This window comes from Strongylocentrotus purpuratus, unplaced genomic scaffold (assembly GCF_000002235.5).
Source record: "Strongylocentrotus purpuratus isolate Spur 01 unplaced genomic scaffold, Spur_5.0 spur5_scaffold_11, whole genome shotgun sequence".
Lineage (NCBI taxonomy): Eukaryota > Metazoa > Echinodermata > Echinoidea > Camarodonta > Strongylocentrotidae > Strongylocentrotus > Strongylocentrotus purpuratus.
The window spans coordinates 9,555,724-9,579,244 of record NW_022145596.1 but is presented as its reverse complement, the minus strand read 5'-3'; the positions used below and the strand labels follow the sequence as shown (position 1 = coordinate 9,579,244).

Sequence of the window (23,521 nt, the reverse complement as noted above, 5' to 3'; positions counted from 1 at the left end):
ATTCTCCCTCTTTCTTTTTCTACTTTCTCATTTCTCTCTCCCGCTCTCTCTCTCTCTCTTTCTCTCTCTCTCTCTTCCCCTTTTCTGAACAATATAAATATTAATCAAACGTTACACTTACAGTTACACTTTTACTGTTTAAAAGCTTTACCTTCATATTTGAAAAAAAATATATTCCAAGAATTTTGAAAGGTAAGATGCCAGACCAAATAACAAAGGTGAGAATGTCAGAGATCAAAATTTGATAACAGAATTATGTTGACATTGCTGTTGTTTTTCCAGAATAAGTATTTTAATGAATATCATCGATAAGAATAACAAAACTGATTGTCAATCTGATAAAGTCAAGCCCATCACACATAGAAAGATGTGAAAATATATATACCAGTTATCCAATAAAAGTACATCATATCAATTAGATTATCAGCAAGATGAATTCAGCTGTATATACGATCCTGCGAATTATTCTAGGACTCTCCGAAATTATTCTTCATCTTAAAGGTAATTTTTAATTTCTTTAGAATACAGAGACTCAAATTCATGGGCTGTCAGTAAAAGAGAAAATCGAGTGAGAATCCCCCCAAGTCAATTTTTGTGGTTGATTTTACAATCTGTTTCATAATGCGCCTTTTATTTTTCAAAAAAGAAAAAAAAGATAACATCACATTTTATTCGAAATAAACCATGATTGTTTTAAAGGCACACTGTCCTACTTGTAGCTACTTGCTCCCTCTATATAGAAAACTTCCCAAATCAGTGCCTGTTGGTCCCCCATGATCCTCTTTTTCTTATGTTAAATGAGAGCTGAGTTAATGAGATAGCCACCTGTCACAGTGACCTCGATGGCTCTCTGGGTGGTCTAATCCCTTCTAGCTGCAGTAGTAAAGCCTTCTTTTAAAGCACTTTCCCAATTTTTGAATGACACTTTCAAATTACGTTTTTTTGAAGAATATTTTTTTTTTAGTTTTTTTTCTTTTCAATTATATATGGACATTAGTGGTTGCATGGTAATCGGGGTACATACTATCAGACGTAATATGCTTTTCATAATTATGGTAGGGCAGTATGATTTAGCATTTACGTACAATTAAGAATGAGATTATGAAGTGACTTGAACGCCACCGTCAGCCTCTCTTGTTATTCATAGTTCTAAAAAGTACCGAAAATAATTTGAAAGATGTGGATAAAACACATAAAATCAGGCACACAACGTTATGATTCCTATAGCAACAGTTTGAGTTTGTCGCTATTGATGTGACAATGTTTAAAAATATACATTATAAACTATAAACATGTTAACGAATACTCTGGACAATTTTTGAATAAAATTTAATTTACAACTCCGAGTACTTTAAAAACAGGTTGAATATCAACTCCATAAATCTCCCTTACATCTCCCTTACATCACATAAATAGCAAAAGATTGTTTGCATTTCATAAAATTGACGAATCATTTTACAATTATTTAAAGAACTACGAATGATAAAAAATCTCTGAAAGCACCAATGACTTTTTAGAAGCTATGATCCAGCTGCCTTATACTGTCTTGTTCACATTCTATCACTTTATCTTCATTCAAAGTCAAAAAGAAAAAATACTGTAAAAAGCTATGTCAATTTCATAAACACATCTGATTATATATAAAACCACATCCCATAAATTGTGTGCATTCTTAAACGTAATATACATATTGTTAACGATTACAATAGTACTTCAAATTCGATTTAGATTTCTATATCCGTTTTATTTTTTAACATTAAGGCTGATAATTTGAGCATATTCGTACCCTGTTTTGATTACTTAAGAAAATACAATAAAGTAGATGAAGAAAAAAATATAATTTTTGATTATACATATACAAATAGTGGAAACACTTCTCTTATCTCCGTTAAAACACGAAAGCTTAATGTGAAAGACTGTGTTAATATAACTGTATAACATGAAACATTAAATGGTGGGGTGCAATATGCAAACAATTTCTCCTATTTCTCATACGACATTCGTCTTTCTGAGAGAAGTAATATGAGCATAAAAACCATCCAAACAAATAATGAAAATACGAGTTAAATTAGAAAATGAAGGATGAGCTACACTTATAATGCTATTTCAGGAGATTGTACCAGTAGCGGATCAACGGGGGAGGGAGGGGGCATGTGCTCCCAGCAAAACCCGATCTGGCATACTATACACATCAAGTTAACAAAAAATAACCCATACGTGATCTGGAAAGCAATAATTAGACCGAAAACGATTATGATTGCATGTTTTGGTAAGATAATTTGTAAATAAAAGCACATAAACTGTGATGACACGTGACGCATGTCTCTGCTAAAACCGAATGTGGTATGAGTGCAGATAATCAGACCTAAAAGGGCTCTAGAAAGAAAAAAATCAGGTTTCCTTTTGTCATCGGAGAATTTCGAGGTAAAATTAGCTAAAATATGGACCCCCATTTTAGCTTGTCTGCATTTTTCAAAAATTTTCGTACTTGTTAATCCCCCCCCCCCCCCCCTCCGCCAGTCAGATAATCCTTTACACTAGACCCTTCACTGCATACAAATGGTAATAGTTAGTAAGTCGATCAGACAGGTATACCTATGGCGAAAAATATATTTGGCACAGAAAACGAGAGAGAGGGTTAACGTAAGAGAGTTGGTGATGAGAAAGAGAATGAAAAAGAAAGTTTGATATATATATAAAAAAAAAAGAAATATAACGAATGTTGAATTTAGCTGCTTATTTTTAACCGAACAAAATCATTCTCAACTCACAAAGAAGTATCGACGAAGAAAATGCACAGATTTTGACGAGAAGTACACATAAAAAAACATTCCAAAAACAATGCAGCTTTCAAATCGAATGAAAGACGCATAAAGAAGTACTTATGGTATATATACTAGAAAATCTTTTTCCACTATAAAAATATATACAGATTGTTAATCTATATTTCAACAACAAAAATGTTATACATGAAATAGATTCTACCACACACCATGAATACAACAGTTCCTTGTCGAGCCTCATAACAGATTGGCGAGCTTCATAACAGATTGAAAAGCGGTTTTCCTTATAATTAGTCTACAATAGCCTACAATAATATTTTGTCGACACATTTACATTTACTTGGTATAGTAATCAGCAATACTGTAGAACATTACTGTTTGGGATTTTATATGACCAACGACACAATTAAAAAAGATAAGATTATGAAAATGGAACAGGCTCTTTGAAATATATTCATCATTAAAGATTTACGATTTGGGGAAATAAACAGCGGGATATTTGGTTATATTAAATGTGGTTTCAGAACCATTACACGATCGCAAAGAATTTCAAGCAAGCTACTCTAGGGCCATTTCAACATCCTACTGCATTGCCTACAAAGAATATGTGCGGATTATGTAGGAGGTGACTGCCATGCCCATCGCACACGCTGCGTCATTTCTATTGCGTTATAATTAGCTACTCTAAACAGTCCTGATAAGTGAATTAGCGCATAATTATGTACGTTAATTACGCAACGAAATGTTTGCAGTATGAATTTTGCATTCACTTTTTGTGCGATGTGACGCTCATATTGAGCGTCAAAAACTACATCAGTACTGCTGCTGACGCAGCGGTACGTCAATAAAACGACGCCTCCTATATACATAGCGGGCATGGAACACATTTCAATATAGGCAATACGCTAGAGGCAACTGAAATCGCCACAGAATGGGTTTCTGAAAAGCCTTTGTGCTTATTGTTTTTCTAAGAACAACCTTAAGCAACTGTATTGTAATCAGGAGGAGGAGTTCCATTCGAAGCGGTATCAGCCTCCCGTCCCTCTTCGGTCGGGGTGTATTTGCCGGAGATGAAGGATACTCCATTTGACGAAGTGTATGCCGCAGCGTCGTCAGCCTCCGTAGCATACTCTCCCGTGTAGCCAACTGGTATACGCCCGCCGCGACCAGGAGGGAAAGGCTTGTAGCCGTGATCAATACGGTCAACGTTCGATGCAGGACCCCAGTCCCATGTAGGTTTCATCAAGAACGATACACGCTGAGGATGGAGAGAAAGAAGAAAGACAAAATGAAATATATTAATTATTCAGCATTAATTGAATAAATACTGCATTGGTCTACGATTACTTTTAATCATATTGCAGTCAACCAATGTTCCAATAATGTTGTTAGACATTGATCCTAGGACAACAACCCCAGGACAATAATTATTCCCGGATATTCCTGGACAACCACCTCTTTCAATCAATAACTCTCTAGTCTTTAGCCTCTTGCACATGAGGCGTTATTTTGTATCTCAAGTTCTCTTTGACGTGCCTTGTGCAAGTGACATGTACAAGAAGTGAAAGCAAAATGAACAGTGCAAACATTGCATTCAATACATTGCTGCACACACTAAATGTGCTTCATGGGCTCTATTGTTAGGAGTCATCTTTTAAATGAACTTTTTTATGTTCAATTGTTTATTTTGTTATCTTCCCCCTTTTATCATGTGCAGTATTCTATGTATATAATTTTTAATTATGTACTGGGAGAAGCATGTGTGGGGGCACATGCCTCCGGGCAACAGTGATGAACTTCACTTCTGTGCACACTGACCCACTTGCTGCTCCCTTATCTCTTTGTTTGTTAATCCTTATTATGTACTTGTCTCTTGCTATGCTGTATTGTTTTTGTGCTTTTTATATATGAATGGTCGAATAAATAATAATAATAATAATAATAATAATAATAATTAGCGCAGGTAATAACGCAATCGAAATGACACCTCGTGTGCAACCGGCATCAGGAAAATAAGCTTTTGATGGGGTAGTTGTCCAGTCGGTGGGCAGGGGTTGGGGGGAGGTTGAAATTGGCTGAAATACAAACTAAAATGCTCTCGAAATACACATTAAAATGCTCTTGAAAAACAGACTTAAAGCTTCAACAGATAGCAAATACTTTCAAGAAAAATTTAACTGTATATTTTTCATAAAAACAATTCATAAATTTATAGTGGTACGATATAATTTTGTTTGTTTGACTGTTTAATTTGCCAACTTAATTTCGTTTTATCATGTACTGTACGTCGCTATTGTTTTTGGTTTGTTTTTGGTTTGTTTTTATATATAAAATATCCAGAATATCTTTTATTGTTCTGGGGATTAGCCTCGACAGGCCCCTGGCCTTTGTTGGTCCCCCACATGTTTTTAAAAATTTAATATCTACATGTATTTAGTTGTTCTGTGTTTATGGACTTAAGATTTTGTTCGCTATTTGTTTCTCTCAATATTATTGTTTGTTAATTTTGTATTACTTTGCATTTTTTATATGTCTGAACATGTATGTATACTTGTTTTTTATGAACCACATGTGGAAATAAAACTTGAACTTGAACTTGAACTTGAACTAAACAACTTAAAGGCAAGTTCATTATCTATCGTATTGTTTAGAGACATTGTGTTCGGGTTACGTAATTATTATGTCACTACCTTGTCTGCACAATTCAATTAATGGGAAGGGTTGTTAAACTGATGCAGGTAATTTTCGAAAGCCTTCCCCGCCCCTCCTTTTTAAAAATATTTATTTAGTTTACCTTGAGGAAAGTGCCTTCGGCTAGGAAGATCATTGCATAGATCGAATAAGCAGGGACGACAAGGAAAGAAGCAAACGCCATTAACCAACCGATGGCCTGGGCCCAATCTGGGAAGACGTAATCGCCGTAGTAAGCAGGTACGTAGAATACAAAGCCCAATACAACGATGAGCTAGAGTTTGAAGAAAGAAAATAAAAAAGTGAGCATGATATTCCATAATAAAAAAGCTCGTCTTAAAGTGAAGGTTCTTCACATTTAAAGTGAGAGCAAAAGGTTCGACAAGGAAATATCATGGTGAATTATGAGGTTAAGTGTTTTACAACGCGGCATTACATTTAGCAATCCTATCATGGGTACATGAATGAAACGAGAAACATCATTGAAAGCGAGATATTAATCATAATATTATTTCATATCTTATATTTAATATATATTTAATATCATCAAACAGTGCCAAGAGTACATGTGACTTGAAATACCATAATGTTTCCTTGAGAAAACCAGTGTGACGAGTGTGACGAGTGAAATAAATATTGATTTAACTAAGTTTGGGCAACTGCTTGGTTAAATGATGGCACGTTTAATTGCGCTGAATACAATAAAACGAAAAAAACATCAGCATTAAAAAAAAGGTTTCATGGGGCGTCGTTTACGTAAACCATAACAAATATAAATTTGGGTCTTGTGAGCCTTCTGACAGCTTGTTTTCAGTATCATGAACGGTCAGGAAAGTTTTCAGAAAGTCGACGAGACGGAAATTAAAGATCTCGTTGGTAATCGGTATTGTGGGCTGTAGCCAGTTCAATAAGTATAACCTCCTTGGTTAAGACATCCCTCGGCAAAAGATATTTTTACGAGTTATGGGCGAAGTTTGATATTTCCCCTTACCAGCATAGCCAGCGGTGAAAGCACAGCCCAACATATCTGCCAATAGATGAAGACGTCATAACCAATCATTGCCCGGATGTCACCAACAAATCGCTTCAGACCTAAAAGAATGAAGGAGAAAAACAGAATCAATTTGGCGAATTTTCTATATGATCAACAAAATATGTGCGGGTGAATTTGGGTGTTCTTAACGAAAATGTTGCCGTAACTAAAAACGATGTCAACGCGACTCTATATCATGGGTCCCTTTATAAACTTTACTGTTCTGGTTAACCCCAGTGGCGGATCCAGGGGGGGGGGGCCCGGGGGGCCCGGGCCCCCCCCCCCCTTGAGAAAAAAATCATGTAAAATCACGTGATTTTTACCTTTTTGGGGGGTTGGGCCCCCCCCCCCCCTGGCGCTCAAGGGGGGGGTGCAAATCGATTTTTTTTTTGAGGATCAAAAAAAAAAAAAATGTGCTCACTACCCCCCCCCCCCCCCCCCCCCCCCCCCCCCCCCCCCCCACTGAGCGAATTTTTGGCCGGAGCGTTTTTCAAATTTTCGGGAGCAAAAAAAGAAAAAAGTTGGGCCCCCTCCCCTAAGAAATCCTGGATCCGCGCCTGGTTAACCCTAACCCAAATCCAATGTCTACTATAAGCGGATGGATCCTGCATTTTAGTCTATGTGGTTTGGGAGAACTTTTACGTTCACCAAAGTTCATCTGATCAACACAATTTTGACAGGTGTTACACTACCACTGATGTTTGATGATGAATGGTCAACAGAAAATATGTAACTTTGCTGCTCTTGACGAAAAAGTAGGCCTACTGGACGACCGTCATCAAATCCGTCCGGCGGGTTCGGTGACAAAACCAATTCTGCCAGAACACTCAACGACAAGATATACACTGATTTAGAAGATGCTTACCATAGATGTAGCAAAGACACAGAGAGTAGCAAGATGAGATGATGAACAGCGAGAAATATGCTGAGTACCAGTCCATGAGAGTGAACACATACAAACCACCCTGCAAAAACAAAAAGGAAGCATTGATTGGACAATCATAGACAATTATACTTGAAGTTCTGTCTTTACAACTTTAGAGATGCATTACATTGAATGAGCATGTTTTCCATACTTGGCATGTGATTCCTTTTGCGATTTTTGCTCCTGACGAAATATTATTAATGGGGATCTGATGTCCTATAAAGTCTACTTATGCTGCTACTAACGACTTGATTTTCAGAATTGTGCCCCTTTAAAAAAAAAAATATTTGGATCCGCCCCTTTCTGCAAGAGGGTTCAAAAACATTCATTCATTCATTCAAAATAGTTTATTTCAAATAAAACTTTCATCGCGGCGTTTAGCCGAATTACAAAAGTTTAAAAACATAATTAAGAACACATAATGTAATATATAACATAGTATAACATGATTTATTGAATTTGAAGAATAAATTAGTATAAATAGGAGCAATATAGCTTATTTGCAACATGATAATGGAAGCACAAATTAGAGAGAAATCAGAATTAAATAGAATAAAGTAACTGCATTCCTCACCTTCATGCACATGGGTATACCACAGAGGAACAGAGCGACACAGACACCAAGGGTAACAAGCCACTTCCACTTCTTCCTCTGGGCAGGACTCATTTCATCGGCGATGGCAGTGATCAATGCTTCAGACATGGCGAACTATATAGAGGGGAGAATTTTTTTATTTTATTTTACTATAAGATTCTAATAATATCAATGATAATCACAATGAGGAAAAGGTCAAAAGAAAATGATAATTATAGTATCAATATTAGTATATTACGAATGATGATAATAATGAAAATGAAAGATAATTAATTAAAATGATATCAAGAATTTTTTTTTAAAGAAAATTTGTATTCAACCATTCAAGAGCAAGAACAAAACAATAGATTTGAACAAAGTAAATGTTGTGACATTCTATACGGTAACTTCTTGCTTCTACTAATGATGTAACTGTAATGGTTATTGATAGCAACGAAACTGATTCAAATTTTATTCAATCATTCTTGAGCAAGAACAAACAACAGATTTGAACAAAGTACATGTTGTGACATACTATACTTCTACTCATGAAGTAACTGTAATGGTTATTGATAGCAACGAAACTAATTCAAATTTCTAGAATTGGTGTTTGAAGAAAAAATAGTGTCTTATCAATTGACAGTTTTCATATGTTTAGATATATTTCTGAAAATGTTATCACCATAATGTTTTAAATTCACGTTCTCTTTCCCACTGCGCCACTAAAGTATCTTCTGGCGTTTATAAGACCTTTGTACAGGTATAAAGGGGAAAGAATTCACATAAATAGATCCATGATCTTTCTTAGTTATGAAAGAGAGATAAGGGCATCCATTGAAAGAGAGATAGGGGCATCCATTGAAAGAGAGATAGGGGCATCCATTGAAAGAGAGATAGGGGCATCCATTGAAAGAGAGATAGGGGCATCCATTGAAAGAGAGATAGGGGCATCCATTGAAAGAGAGATAGGGGCATCCATTGAAAGAGAGATAGGGGCATCCATTGAAAGAGAGATAGGGGCATCCATTGAACGAGAGATAGAGGCATCCATTGAAAGAGAGATATGGACATCCATTGAAAGAGAGATAGGAGCATCCATTGTACCTGACTGTCTAATCCTAGAGTCAGCAGCATGAAGAAGAACAAGATAGACCAGAGCTGGGGAACGGGCAGGCGAGACAGAGCTTCAGGGTACACCTTGAACGCAAGACCAGGACCTGATGGTGGAACAGAGAAATAATAACGATACTAGTCACATTATTTAGTATAGCGCTTAATAGGGACTTTTAGATTTGCACGACGAGAACGTGGACTGCCACGTGTGACAATGTGACGTCCTGGCAATGCTCGGCAGTGCCTTAAAAGGACGTCACATAGCCTTAAAAGGATGTTACACGTGGCAGTCCACGTTCTCGTCGTGCAAATCTAAAAGTCCCTACTACTACGTTTCTAAGCGATTTACATTGTAATTATTATTACCCCGATCATTGGATTCAATTGCTAATCCACACATGAGTTCTATGGGGTAAACAACATGGTATTAAAATTTCCTTTGAGTTGATTTTTCGAAGGTAGTTGCAATCGTGTTCAGGAAACAATTTTAATCGAGGATGAAATATAGACAGTCAGCGTCATCAGGGAGATAATTCATATATAATTAACACCCTTCTGGCTTTCAGCGAGGGATGAAATACCCAAGAAGAAGTTCGTTTTTTTTCTCGAAAAAAATCATAATCGGACGCAGGATATATCAACCGTTTGTCATTGTACTAGCATGGCAATGGTTTCCGGTTGTCGAAGGGGACATAGTTAATTACTCTATTCGTACATAATAAGGAAATGTTGTCAAAAGCCACACTAATTAGATAGATTTACTAGATGAATATTTCACCAATGGACAAAATATATTCATTTGGTATTCTATTAATCATTCATTGTAATCTGTATTTAAATAAGGACAAATCGTATAACGGCACAACCTCGATAACCACCGGAAACTTGGTCGGATATTGTGCTTGTCAAATTTCGCCTCTTCCATTCACAATTTAATTCCCATCTTTTGTCCTATCAATTGAATGTAATTAGCTTTTCATGCTACTGGACAATATATAATATATGTCTGTTGAAAGTTGAAACTGTCACAGCAATATCATCAAAATCTAATTAGATTCTGCTATTTGGAGCGCCGTCTCCAGATAACCTAGCTTTCAACAAGATAAAGTTCTTCCACATTTATTTCAATATATACTGTTCAATGATTTGATAAGAAGTATAATAGGCCTATTCAGAAATTATTACCGGAGGCGACTACGTCTTTGACTTCGAGCCCACTGTCCTGTGCCATGAAACCCAAGACGGAGAAGATGACGAAACCAGCGAAGATACTCGTCCCACAGTTGATGAATGAGACCATGATAGCATCCCTGTGGTTGTCATCAGAAAGATATTTTATTTTCAATAGTTAAATGATTCATTCAAATACCAAAGTTTCACTGATTTATCAAATGTTCAAAGGTTCATATAACTATGCAAATTATTATCTACAGTTCAATAAACTATCACTCTTATAAAATCGAAACTAAAAATTATGATAATGTTCATGGTATTGTCAATATCATCATAATTCAGCTTAATACAACTATTTAACTAATAATATTATTTTACGAATTGATCATTACTTTATAGCGTTCAGTTAGCAAGGGAAAATTTTCATTTGAAATGGAATATTTCTTTACCCGAACGATTTATTCATTTTCCACTCTTAATCGACAGCAGAATTTTGAACAAAATGTATAGACATCATTGATGAATTTAAAGTGAAATATTTCAATCTTCTTCAGAACAAATACCCTACCAATTATCAGAATTTATATGGAATTTATCGATGATACGTACTTATAACAGTTGTTCTTGAACTTGTTGTAGCTGGCAAAGGTGATGAGACTACCGAATGACATACCAAGGGAGTAGAATATCTGGTTTGCAGCATCCTTCCATGGCTATAAAGAAAATGTTAAACGTCAAAGCATTATTTATTTGAATTCCCTAATTAATGGTGTCAGGAGTGGGATATCTCTGCAAATGGACTTTTATGTCGTCCCCGTTATTCATTTTTTCTTTAATTTAGTTGCTTTTATTTTCGTGACCATTACATCGAGATCAATCAAATTTAACTGAATTCATTCCTGAAGTTTGGCTGCAGAGACCTACTGAATTAATAAACTCACTCCTGGAACTCTCTCTTTAGTTTTATTTCACCTACTACGATTTGAAAGATCTACAACTACTTCTACTACGACTACTTCTACTACTACTACTACTACTACTACTACTACTACTACTACTACTACTACTACTACTACTACTACTACTACTACTAACATAAGCTATTACCATTGCTGTTACTAATATCACTACTGCTACTGCTCCTACTACAATTATTTATACTACTATTTCTTCTATACTATTACTACTCTACTAACACTTCAACAAATAATATCAATTATGAATCTCCTTTTAAAATCATTTTTAATACTTGTAAAACTTGCAATGTAATTTAGCTTTAGGGCTACCATTTTGAAGTTGTCTAATAAAAAACCATTCTACTACTACTACTACTACAAAAGTATTTAAATTAGGAAATGAAATGAATAATTTCTGTGATTTTTGTTTTTTGATGCTTAAACGTTTTTATGAAGTTGAGCGGGTTCTTTCTATCAAACGCAATAAATTTGTTATATAATTAGATAAACTGAGGCATGTGCAACTGATGTAAGAATGTTTGTTTTACCAATATGTCACAACATGTACTTTGTTCAAGTCTATACTGGTTTGTTCTTGCTCAAGAATGATTGAATACAAGAAGATTTCTGTGATTTACCTCTGGGCTAGCAAGCTTCTGGAAGTCTGGCTTGAGGTAGAAGATGATTCCCTTGGCAGCACCAGGGAGAGTGACACCACGGATGAGCAGAATGAAGAGAACGATGTACGGGAAGGTAGCCGTGAAGTAAACCACCTGATCCAGATTAATGAAAAAAATAAGACTTGAAGCGGTCCAATCTTATCATAAAGGATGTATGTTTTTAGGATGATGAATATATTATATCGAGGATGAAGGAACATTGATGAGCTCATCAACACAGATTGTCCGCTAAGCATGTTCTAAGGTTATCTGACGCCGTGCTTAATGTATTACGCTATTAATTTGCAAAATATATGATTTCTCCCTAGATCAAAATAGAGTATCTCACATGTTTATAGTTATGGTCATATTATGTCCTATATATCTACTGTGGAATAACTTTTTTGAAGTGGGGTTGATCTACTGGCGGTAAGGATGCAATGTTAAAAGGAGGTATCTTCAAAAGAGGGAAAACGATGAGTGGCCAATGTATGGGCATCATCAATCCATGTGCTAATTAAAACATACGGATGTTACCCGCCCTTCCGCCCCCCCTGAAGGGGCCTACATCGGATCCCTGTTAATAGTAACAGATAGAGTTATACACACCTTTCCTGCTGATTTGACTCCTTTGATGATACACAAATAGACAATGATCCAAGCAGCGAGGAAAGCTCCGAATACATCCCAGTTCATTGTGCCCATATCATCAATCCCGTCTGTCAGACGATGAACTCGGTACCTGAAATCACAAACAAAAGATTAAATGAAAAACAAAACCTACAATGGACCCGTTTCATAAAAGTAGTCATTAATAACATCACTCGTATGCACACTCACAGTTGCATGTAAAGTCTGTGGAAGGATCAAGAAGACACCAATTCCTTTGACAAACTTCTGTGCTGTTGAGCAGAATGAATTCAATGGGGGTTTCCTATTTCTACGATGATAACTATTGGTGCCTTAAATGCAATGATTAGAGTAGCTTGTATCATAATCAATTACTGCAATTTGCTATTAATTGGACTGAGTTTCATGAAAGAGGGCTCAGGAGGGTGTTTAAGAGAACACTCAGGAATATTCCTAATCTCAGTGGCGAATTCAACACAAGCTGTCTAAGGCCCAGAGAAGAGTCTTGCAGTATATAGGGCCTATGTCTCCGACATCCGGGGTTGTCCGAGAACACCCCCCCCCCCCCCACCCATTATCATTTTTTCATACGCCTCGATATTTCTTAAATACCTGGATACGAAAGCACGTTATACATTGGTTAATGTTCGGTGATATGACATTTTCTTCCCAGTTGATTCTGAGTCTACCTCTCGATCTAGTTCCTTCCACTCTTCCCCCAATGTGTCCATTAAGAGGCTTTGGTGCCTTTTGACATTTGACTTTTCTCTCCTTAACTAATCCTACCAATGCAATTTGTTTACGCCCTGTCATGTGTAATATCTCTTTTTTGGTTTTCATTCGTTTCCAAGAATTTTCACCATTCTTCTGTAAATCCATAATTCAAAAGATGTTATTCTATTTTCCATGGCCTTGCCATATTGTCCATGTTTTTGCTCCATACAATAGGACAGACCATACATAACAGTTTACTAGTCACTGTGTTTACTTAGTAATATATCGTTGACAATATCATATTGATTGGGTTCAAGAAGTTTGTTGACGGCACACAAAGAGGTGATCGACCATTCTTTGTTTTATTGTTGCGTTGAAGGAGATGGAGGGAGATGGAGAGGATGGGGGGGGGGGGGGGATAATGCATACTCACGTCCAGTATTCTTCGCTGGGGCGGACCGACTGAGTCAGGTTGAATGTGCCGTTGTATATACTGGAATCGAAACAGTTTTCGGTGTTCCAGGAGTTGTCGCAGTTGGACCAAGGCAACGTAGATTGGCAGGATGCTCCCATATAATAGATGGTCCAGGCTACGATGACGTTATAGTAGATGGCCACTAACCCTGATAGGACCATCATGCCAATACCCATTCCTTAATGAAGCAACGAGGAAAAATGTAAATAATAAACAGGTGGATAATTTATGAAATTCAATTCATAATGACGGTTTCTTGAACAGTACGTTTTTCAAAACTACGATTATTTAAAGCACTCAAATATTACACTGTGATAGAAAATCTGTGTTAAGAAATAAAAGGGTGCTTTTCCCTTTAGTATTACCTGGATGTCTTTGTTTTGGGTACATCTCGTGATGGTATGTTTAGTATGACTGTAGGCATTATGTCTATACATGTACATTGCATTCATCTTCATTTTACGTCTCCATGTGAATTCCCTGGCGGAATATTTAGGTCAGCAATCCAAGATCAAAGACCTTCACCATGGTCATATTGTACATAGGTAATCTAATGTTTCCTTACATTAATGTCTTTAAACTTTTGAAATACTGTATGTTTGAAACCAAAGTAGGAAAGGAAACGAAACATTTGGTTATGCCTCCACACAGACCGCAAAACCGATTCATGATCGCCGATAACCTCATTTATTCTCGCCGTTTCTCGGTCATTCTAGTTCAGTCTGTTATCGCTTTTGGTGTCTATATTTTGTGACAGGATGTGAGGCACATGATTGCATAGACTGTTATGATTAATGACGTTTTACTTAACCCGAACATGATTTCCATGGGATAAATAGCAGGGTATTGTTGAAAATATTTGCGATCGTATTTATGATATAGAATGATTAGAATCAGATTCAAAGGAGGGGCGGAGGGGGGGGGGGGGGGGAGGGGGCGGGGGCGGTTCCTTACCTCTGAGGAGCGGGACCACATTCCAACATCCGATGCAGCCCAGACTTGAGAACTGTCCGATGGAGAATTCCATGATGAAGAGAGGGGCACCAGCGATGGCCAGGAAAATGATGTACGGGATGAGAAACGCCCCTGTCATTAATAAATTGCCGAATCGAAGAAAAGGGTAGTTAGCACAGGTTTCGAGTAAATTTTCAAACGGTATATATTGTATACGATCTTGTGAAGAGGTAAAGATGATAAATGACATCGACAAAATAATCTCGAGATAAAAAACATGATTGTGAGAAAAGGAAATGGAATAACAAAGAAGCTCTGATTGATTTAAAGCCACTATTACACCATTTCATTTCCTTACAAAAAATATATATATGTTAATATATAAATGCAATATCATTTTATGTACGATATAGCAGCATGTCACATGAATTCATTTATATGTCTCGTAAAGAATGAGAGACTGCAAAAAGAAAAAATACCTTATTGTAAGATAATCATTAACACACTCGACATACAAACTATGTATATATATATATAATCTAGTTAATTATGTAATTAATAGTTAATAGGCCATTTTCGTAATGTAACCACATTTAATGCATAGGTCTTTGTGAAGTGCCTCAATACAATTTTTGTCATTCACCTGGTAAGAATAACATTATTTCAATAGACATAATCCAAACTGCATACATTAGTTGTTGCCAGGTTGGACAAACATTAGGCTTGACCTACCTAGCAACACTTAATATATGACTATTGAATTACTATTATTCTTATCAGGTGAATGAAATAATTTGTATTGAGGCACTTCACAAAGACTTGTGCATTAAATTTGGTTACATTACAAAAATGGTCTATTAGTAAATACATTTATACAAAGTCATGTGAGATTGTTTAATTACGAAAAATTACATATCATACTACAACATCATTACATAGCATTGATAGTGTTATAAGCTTTCCGAGAATGAAAACTATGCACACTCAATGGTATCATGTACTCATCTAATAAAGTACTTTGCATTTACTTGTTTTCTAAAAAAAAATTAAATGACGATAATTATGTCGATGAGTCGGTTGACCTACGGAAAGTTCGTGACTTCAAAACACTTTTCCGATATATTTTTATTACACCGCTAAATAAATTGAATATTAAAAGATGCCTTTACGAGTTCTATGATTGTGGATCATAACTCTAGATTAAGGCCTCATTGCCTCGTTAAAAGACACAAAATCTATGCTTTTATAGTGCTTTATTTTATATCGCAAACGATAAAAACCCGAAAAACCTAATTTCACCAAAGTTCATTCTGAAGGGCTTTCTGTTTGGGCAGCCGAGCATCGAAAATCATCGAAAATCATTGGAAATCACAGACCCTTTAACATAAATGTTACAATTAATGTTAAAAATAAAACAAACGTCTCATACCACTCAAGATACATGTATATTTGTATCAAGTTGTGTCAAGATACATGTATATTTGTATCAAGTTGTGTCAAGATACATGTATAATTGTATCAAGTTGTGTCAAGATATATTTGTATCAAGTTGTGTCAAGATACATGTATAATTTGTATCAAGTTGTGTCAAGATATATTTGTATCAAATTGTGTCAAGATACATGTATATTTGTATCAAGTTGTGTCAAGATACATGTATATTTGTATCAAGTTGTGTCAAGATATATTTGTATCAAATTGTGTCAAGATACATGTATATTTGTATCAAGTTGTGTCAAGATACATGTATATTTGTATCAAGTTGTGTCAAGATACATGTATATTTTGTTCGGTTGATACCGTAAGACTGTTCTAGTAACCCAAAGTCGTATCATTGCTATTCTAAAATACTATAATGTTAATTGTACCTTCATATTAAATAACCACTGTCTTTGTATCGAGTCTGATTTGAATAGAGTATAGTCGACATGAAAATCATCCTTTTCAGGGAACGATGTTTTTATGACGTGTATGGTGAGCACGTTCAATATAAAGAATTTATTGTATGTTTTATGACTCAGTACTTCGTGTTTAATCATTAACTATACAAAAATAAAAGTGCAAATACAAATAGTAATTTTCCTCGCAAATATTTGTATCAGATTTATTGACTGTTATGTATAAAGATTGTATACATTGCGAAGGGGCGGAGGTTGGATATTCACCTCATACGAAATCGTGTCGGTAAATCTTTTCACTATTTTTTTATTCAAAAGTTAATCAGCTGGATGAATATTTCTCGAAATATTTATCTTGCTTCCATTTCGAATTTCTTTGGCTATAGCCCATTAGATCGAGAGAAAAAAAGTCGGTCTCGTGGGCCTTCCAACAACGTTCTTTAGGTTTACTAGACCGATAGGCCGCGAGACCGACATCCAACTAGACGCACAATAACGGTCTATTGGACCTTCCGACAACCTTTTTGAGGGTTCACTAAAGCTGAGGGTCTAAGAGACCGATAGTCCTCTAGACCGATAATGTCAGTCTTTTGGGCTTTCTGATGGCTTTTTGAGGGTTCACTATATAGACCGACGGCCCACGTAAACGACAGCACAATAGACCGACAATATAAGTGTCTTTGGCCTTCTCAAAACTTTCCTGAGAGTTTACTATAGACCGTCGGCCCCTTGGACCGAAACTATCTAGGATCCCTTATGTATTTCTTTGTTTTGTCTGTCTCACGGGCTTTCGGTCTATTTGGATGACCCCCTTTTATGTTTTATGTTGGGAAATGAAGAATTTTCGGCTATTATATTCCTACATCCCAAGTTAAAATACTTCAGCGACGCTCTTAAAACACAGAGTAAACAATAATAACTTAGGTTTTAACACCTATACACTCAAAAAAATAATCTTTATGGCTTTACTACTACTTAAACATGTTTACAGAATACAAAACAAGGCTATATTACATAGATATAAAAATAACAAACTCAAATCACATGACATGACATGTCCTTCCAATCGACAATATACCTTCAAAATCGCTTTCTGATGAAAAAGGATGAAACGTGCTACCACCAGAAATATAAGGTCTGGGGGCGAGAGAGAGAGAGCTCATGCGAGACCTGTTCAATATCGAATTGTAATACAAAATATTGGAAATGGTAACAACGTCTGTATAGTTAAGTGTCCAACTGTCAAAACGAATGCAAAGGGTGCTTGCAGGACTAAGGTGATGCCTGCTTTGGGGGGAAGGTTTGGGGCGGATTGTATGTGATGATGCGGGAATGCAGGGTGCATTGAAGAAACTGGTTGCTAGGGAAACGGGTGAGGCTTGCAATGAGGAAACTATACTACTACTACTACTACTACTACTACTACTACTACTACTATACTATACTATCTAGGTTACAAAGGTTTAATATGAAAAGGGTTAAGTGGAGAACAGTGGCGGAGTTTTTTTTGGCGGAGTTGTTATCACAGTATCCGTAAGATATGTGTTAGAGGATTAATTTTCACCAACAGTACCATCAAGTATTTTCACCATCATCCCTACTGATGTAATTTAAAAAATCAATACCATCACAGTCATAAAACCGCCAAAATCATTATCAACCTTATCTCTCCTATTGTGTTTCATCTGTTATACCGCTCTCATCTTCAACAATTTCATCATCGCCAACATCGCTTTTATTGATATGTTTACGATCACCATATTATAATGGTTGGTATCATGCTTACTCCCTTTATCATCATCATCATCATCATCATCACCATCGTTATCATCCCCATAATCGTCATCATCATGATCATCATAAAACAAATTGCAATACTGATGGCCTCCAATTAGTGTACCTAATGTTGCTATGATAAACACATTGGTATGAAAACAGTACAAAGTTAGTCGCAACATAACATCATGACTGTGCTGTATTCATTTCCAGACACTTGAATAGACAAGGCTTATGCAAATCTGAAGGTGAGCATGGCTAGTAACGTGATTCTATTCTAAGATGTGAGCGGTGTATTTTCCCCCCTCTCTATTTACTTTGCGAAAGTCCACAATACATCACGGACGTACATATTGAGTAACGCCTACAGTCAATAATGAAATAAAAGATAAATACAATGTGTAAACGCAGGAACTGCGGGGATCAATAGGGGTTTTACTCAAGGATTATTGCGAACTTCAACTATAAGGGAGAGTTCTTTTATGATACCAAATCGACCTAGATCATGTGGGTGGAAAATCATATTCATATATTTACAGATAAATATTGTATCAACGTAGGTAACAGGCCAACATCAAACCATCATAACTTGGAATAGTTTAGCTCGATTTTATTTAGGGTAGGGGTTCATAATAATATTTATGAACAGGGAAAGGGGAACTTTGGCAGACTTGTACATTATAGTTAACCAATTTCAACTTATTTTGTGTAATTAGTAGTAATACTGTTATATCATATTATAGAACTAGATCATTCGGAATATCGGGAAAGGCAAAGCATCAAACCAAAGACATCAAGAGCCTAGGAAATTGATTTATTACGGTGCTTATAGCTGGGGATAAAGAGATGATTTACAAGACAAACGGAAGCTTACGTAATGAGTGCCATATACAAGAGAATGTGAGCATATTTTTTCAAGTGAAATATATTTCTATGCGGATGATGTTACTACACACGATGTTAGCCTAAAGGCCGAGAAGCGATGTTCTAAACAGTGACTAAACATTCTGTATTTGTGAGAATAATAGCAATGATAGCGTGTATATATCACTCATATACGTGAGTAACCAAGCAGGATGTAACAATTTACATATTCTGAAATTAAAATGAAAAGCTTATTTAATTTATAAATAGAAGTTCTGAACTTTAATTGAACTCCCTTGATACTCGGCGATGTACTGGCTTTACTGAGATTACTAAGATTCAATAGATGTATGAATATTATTTTATGCTTTTATTCAGTTTTCATTTTTTGGGGTAATGTATAGCCTTAATGATATGCATTCATAACTAGCTTATAGATGCATATGTTACGTTTTATAGATACAATTTGTTGCTGCGACCGAAACCTAACTTGAATTGAAGCAACAACAAAAAAGGAAAATCCCTCCTAAATAACTATTTTCTTGATCATAAATTGATTTAAGCGATACTCATGCAGAAACAAAGAATAAAAGAACCACAAACTCCCCAAAACAAAAGAAGTATATATTATTCTAGAATCGTGCCTAATTATTATTCCTCCTATTAATAGTCTTTTCTAATTATCTTCTTACCAATACTTCTTATTATAAATATTAAGCACTTAATTACCCTCTATAGAAAAAGCGAAAAACTTAATATTTGTATGTCTTTGTATTATTATATTATGTGTTTTTTGGGCAATATATGTTTATTGTTGTTGAAATAACTGTATTCTTACCTCCCCCCAAAATAGTAAAATCTTTTCATAGCTCTAAAAAAAGTTATAAACTAGCTCATAAGCATGCATCTCAACTATCACACATAATGTAATTAATGAATGCCGGGATAAATTTTGTTTAAAGCGTGCATTGCGATGAGGTCCGATTTTTGGTGAACATTTTGATTACTAAATGAAGCACAAGATGTATATTTGTTCGCATAAAATTAATATAGAATATATAGTTTTGATACGATTTTCAAACGCATTGTGTTAAATTTATATTAAAAAGTCTTCAACGACAAAAACAAATCAGGCACTTAACTTGGCACAGTTGATATGGAGAAGGTTAAATAATGAGAATGTTTAGTAAAAGCAATGGTTTTTAAGTTATTCACCAATACGAAACGTTCAATACTTTGATTAATGAAAATAAGAAATGTATATATTAAACATAGGTCATACCTTTGTTTCATGCTTCAACAGTAAACTTAATAAAACATAAAATCATCTACAACAGAAGTAAATACACGGCACAACTACATTAAGGATATTCTTATTGTGTTCACCGGAAAATATAATATATCCAAAGCTAAAAGTGCCTTCATATTTCATATTTAATTTAATTTTTCGTTCCGAGGACGGGTCTAAAACCTCTCCTTATCCCCTTGAGCATCGACAGGTCATAATCGTGGGCCTATACTATTAAAATACTGTACATCATAAATTGTACAACTCATACAGAATTTGAAGTGAATACCCTGAGCATACCGATATTATATCAGTAATGGTCTTGTATCCGACGTATCATTTCAGATGTTTTAAGTATTATACATATCAAGCACTCTTCCTCCGTATATTACTAAGTCAGTTAAACCCTTACCCTAAATCAGGTTTAACAGACCCCAGATTAACTTCCAGTGTTAAACCTGATTTTGAATAAAAGCTTAAAGTCCCTATAAAGTGTTTGGAGCCCCAGATTCGCCAAAAATTTGATGGCAAAATTATACTTAAGATGATTCATAATGTAAAAGACACACTTCTGCAAAGATTTCCTCCCCCCCCCAAATGTGTTTGGAGACAAATATTGATACAAGAATACATAATTTGGGTTTCTGTTGTACGCAGAAAACCTATATTTTGTATTCTTTCATCAATATTCAAATACAATGACATCCTCTTTCAAATTATGATACAAAATTATTTAAGTAAAATGTTGCCATCAAATTGGTGGGGATACTAACACTTTAGAGGCGCTTTAAGCCCACCGTCGGGTTAAAATCTTAGTAGAATACGGGCATTTAATGTCAATAAGTGAGGTCCTACGTCTCAAAGCAAGAGATATCAACTATTCTGAGAGTTACTTACATCTTTTTTAAAAAATCCTGGTGACTGATCTCAACACTACGATTGGACATTTGTTAGAACTCAGAACAAGAGATCTCAAGCACTGAGTATTGGAACTAAAATATTGGATAGTTAGGTTTCAACACTTCGATTGGTAATGTTCCAGGACTCGAATTATGAGGTCTCAAATAATTCGAGCGTCGGAACTTAAATACTTTTAATGTTAAATTGCAACACCTCAAAAGGTAGTCTGCTAGCATTCAGGACAAGAGGCCTTAAAAAAAAACCTATAAACTAAAAATTTGAAATATTTGGTAGTGTTAAATTTCAAATATTTTAGGTGTTAGATCTCAAAAAAGAATTGTTTCAGATCTATAAAAAACAATACTTATTCAAGACATAATACCCAACGTATTGAGATCTCTCGCTATGAGTTCTAAAGACTATACCTTACGAAATGTTGAGATGTAGCACTCGAAATACTTGAGATATATTGCTGTGAGTGCTAGAAGTGTATTAGTCAAAATGTTTAGATTTAGCACTCAAATTATATGAGATCTCACACCTAAAGTATTTGAAATACGTATTAGGTACTCGTACTCAAGAGATCTCAAAAAAACTCGGAGTGCTAAATTACAAATACTATGAGTGTTGCATCACAACTCTTATATAGAATGGTTTGGTTCTAATATTCAAAACAAGAAATACCAAACACTTTGGATCTTGGTATGTTTTAGTGCTAACAGCAAGATATTTCGATATCGATTACGATTGATAGGGAGCTAGCACTCGCAGCAACTTAACTCAAACAATTTGAGTCTTAAATCTCATCTATTACAGTACTCAGAGTAGAGAAAACCAAATACTTGGGTCTATTTATCGGAACTCGAATAATTTGTCGTATTTAAAGTGGAATTTAAAATTAGACAAACATAATCTCAATATATAGTTAAACCAGGCATCGAGAGATAAAAAACCTCTTAACTGTGAGCCGCAAATGTTTTAACGTTTTAAATTGAGAACAAAATTAATGTCCTATAATACTTGATATATACTCCTGGAGTATTATACTCTTCGGTTCGATGCATGCACTGTGTAATATAGGCCCACGACTATTACTCGATGAATACTCATTATGTTTGCGCATGAAACAAAGGTATTGACAAACAAATTCACTGGAAAATTACTACATTTCAAAGTCTTAAAGGTACTATTTATCATATTAGAGAAAAAATGGAGTCTTTGAATTGTTCGTGAATCTGTTTATAGAATGCTTGACAGCTCAGTTTAAGAGTTGTAAGGAATATGGGTGTCATTTACAGTTTATATTATTGAAATCGGGCTCTTTTCTTTCAGGTCACATTTTTGAAAAGGAAGAGACAAATTTTGACCAAATATCTGTAAAATAGCACTATTTTACAGAGAATGTATTTCATTCTGTGATTGTAGTTCTTGGTCATATTATAGTCCACTATATTCTGACATTTTTCGCGTCATGGGCCAAACAAATTTCGCATAGTACCTTTAAAACCAAACAGAATAGAACCGCCTCTTGAAATATGTTCCACACCCCTTTTCAATTTGTGAGTAAATTATCGATTTTCGAGGATGTCATCCCCATCTTGCAAAAAGTTTTGTTGTAATCAATCGTAACATCACATTTATCATACAGAAGATTATTTTCATTTCATTTTTCATTTCATTATATTCCATTTCAATATGTTAAACAAAAGGTTTGTCAAAGTTTTGATAACATTTAACTAGCGGCGGTACTATCTGGTATAAAAATGGGTGTGGTTCCCCTTAAAGGGTGAAAAGGAGTGAAGATCTTACCCCCTCCGTTCTTAAAGCAGAGGTACGGGAACCGCCAAACGTTACCCAAACCAACAGCATACCCTACGGAGGAGAGGATGAAGTCCATCTTATGACCCCACTGTTCTCTCTCCTCCTCCTCCTCCTCTCCAAGATCGACCTTCTCCATGTCCTGCTTCTCCTTATCAGCCTGGAAATGAATACAAAATGATAAATGTATAAATGTATGTTCATAACCATCAAGAAACGATTTAATATTAAAAAGCAGGTTAAACTCTGGTAAATGGTAAAATGAGCTGTTACATTCTTTCCATTTCATTTTGGAAG

General features: G+C 35.4%; 1 protein-coding gene across 2 annotated transcripts in view; it reads right to left on the bottom strand.

Annotated features, from left to right (window-relative positions):
* Positions 1 to 1,532: 1,532 nt before the first annotated feature.
* LOC584025 (sodium- and chloride-dependent glycine transporter 1) overlaps positions 1,533 to 23,521 on the bottom strand; it is a 47,228-nt gene continuing 25,239 nt past the window's right edge. For both annotated transcript variants that reach the window (XM_030980574.1, XM_030980575.1), the window contains exons 2-14: positions 23,216 to 23,384; positions 14,681 to 14,812; positions 13,685 to 13,904; positions 12,517 to 12,649; positions 11,887 to 12,021; positions 10,902 to 11,005; positions 10,305 to 10,429; positions 9,111 to 9,223; positions 8,007 to 8,141; positions 7,373 to 7,472; positions 6,466 to 6,566; positions 5,578 to 5,748; positions 1,533 to 4,041 (exon numbers count right to left, since the gene is read on the bottom strand). In XM_030980574.1, coding sequence (XP_030836434.1) covers positions 3,763 to 4,041; positions 5,578 to 5,748; positions 6,466 to 6,566; positions 7,373 to 7,472; positions 8,007 to 8,141; positions 9,111 to 9,223; positions 10,305 to 10,429; positions 10,902 to 11,005; positions 11,887 to 12,021; positions 12,517 to 12,649; positions 13,685 to 13,904; positions 14,681 to 14,812; positions 23,216 to 23,384 — 1,917 coding nt within the window. In that variant the 3' untranslated portion in view covers positions 1,533 to 3,762. The remainder of the gene's footprint in view (positions 4,042 to 5,577; positions 5,749 to 6,465; positions 6,567 to 7,372; positions 7,473 to 8,006; positions 8,142 to 9,110; positions 9,224 to 10,304; positions 10,430 to 10,901; positions 11,006 to 11,886; positions 12,022 to 12,516; positions 12,650 to 13,684; positions 13,905 to 14,680; positions 14,813 to 23,215; positions 23,385 to 23,521) is intronic.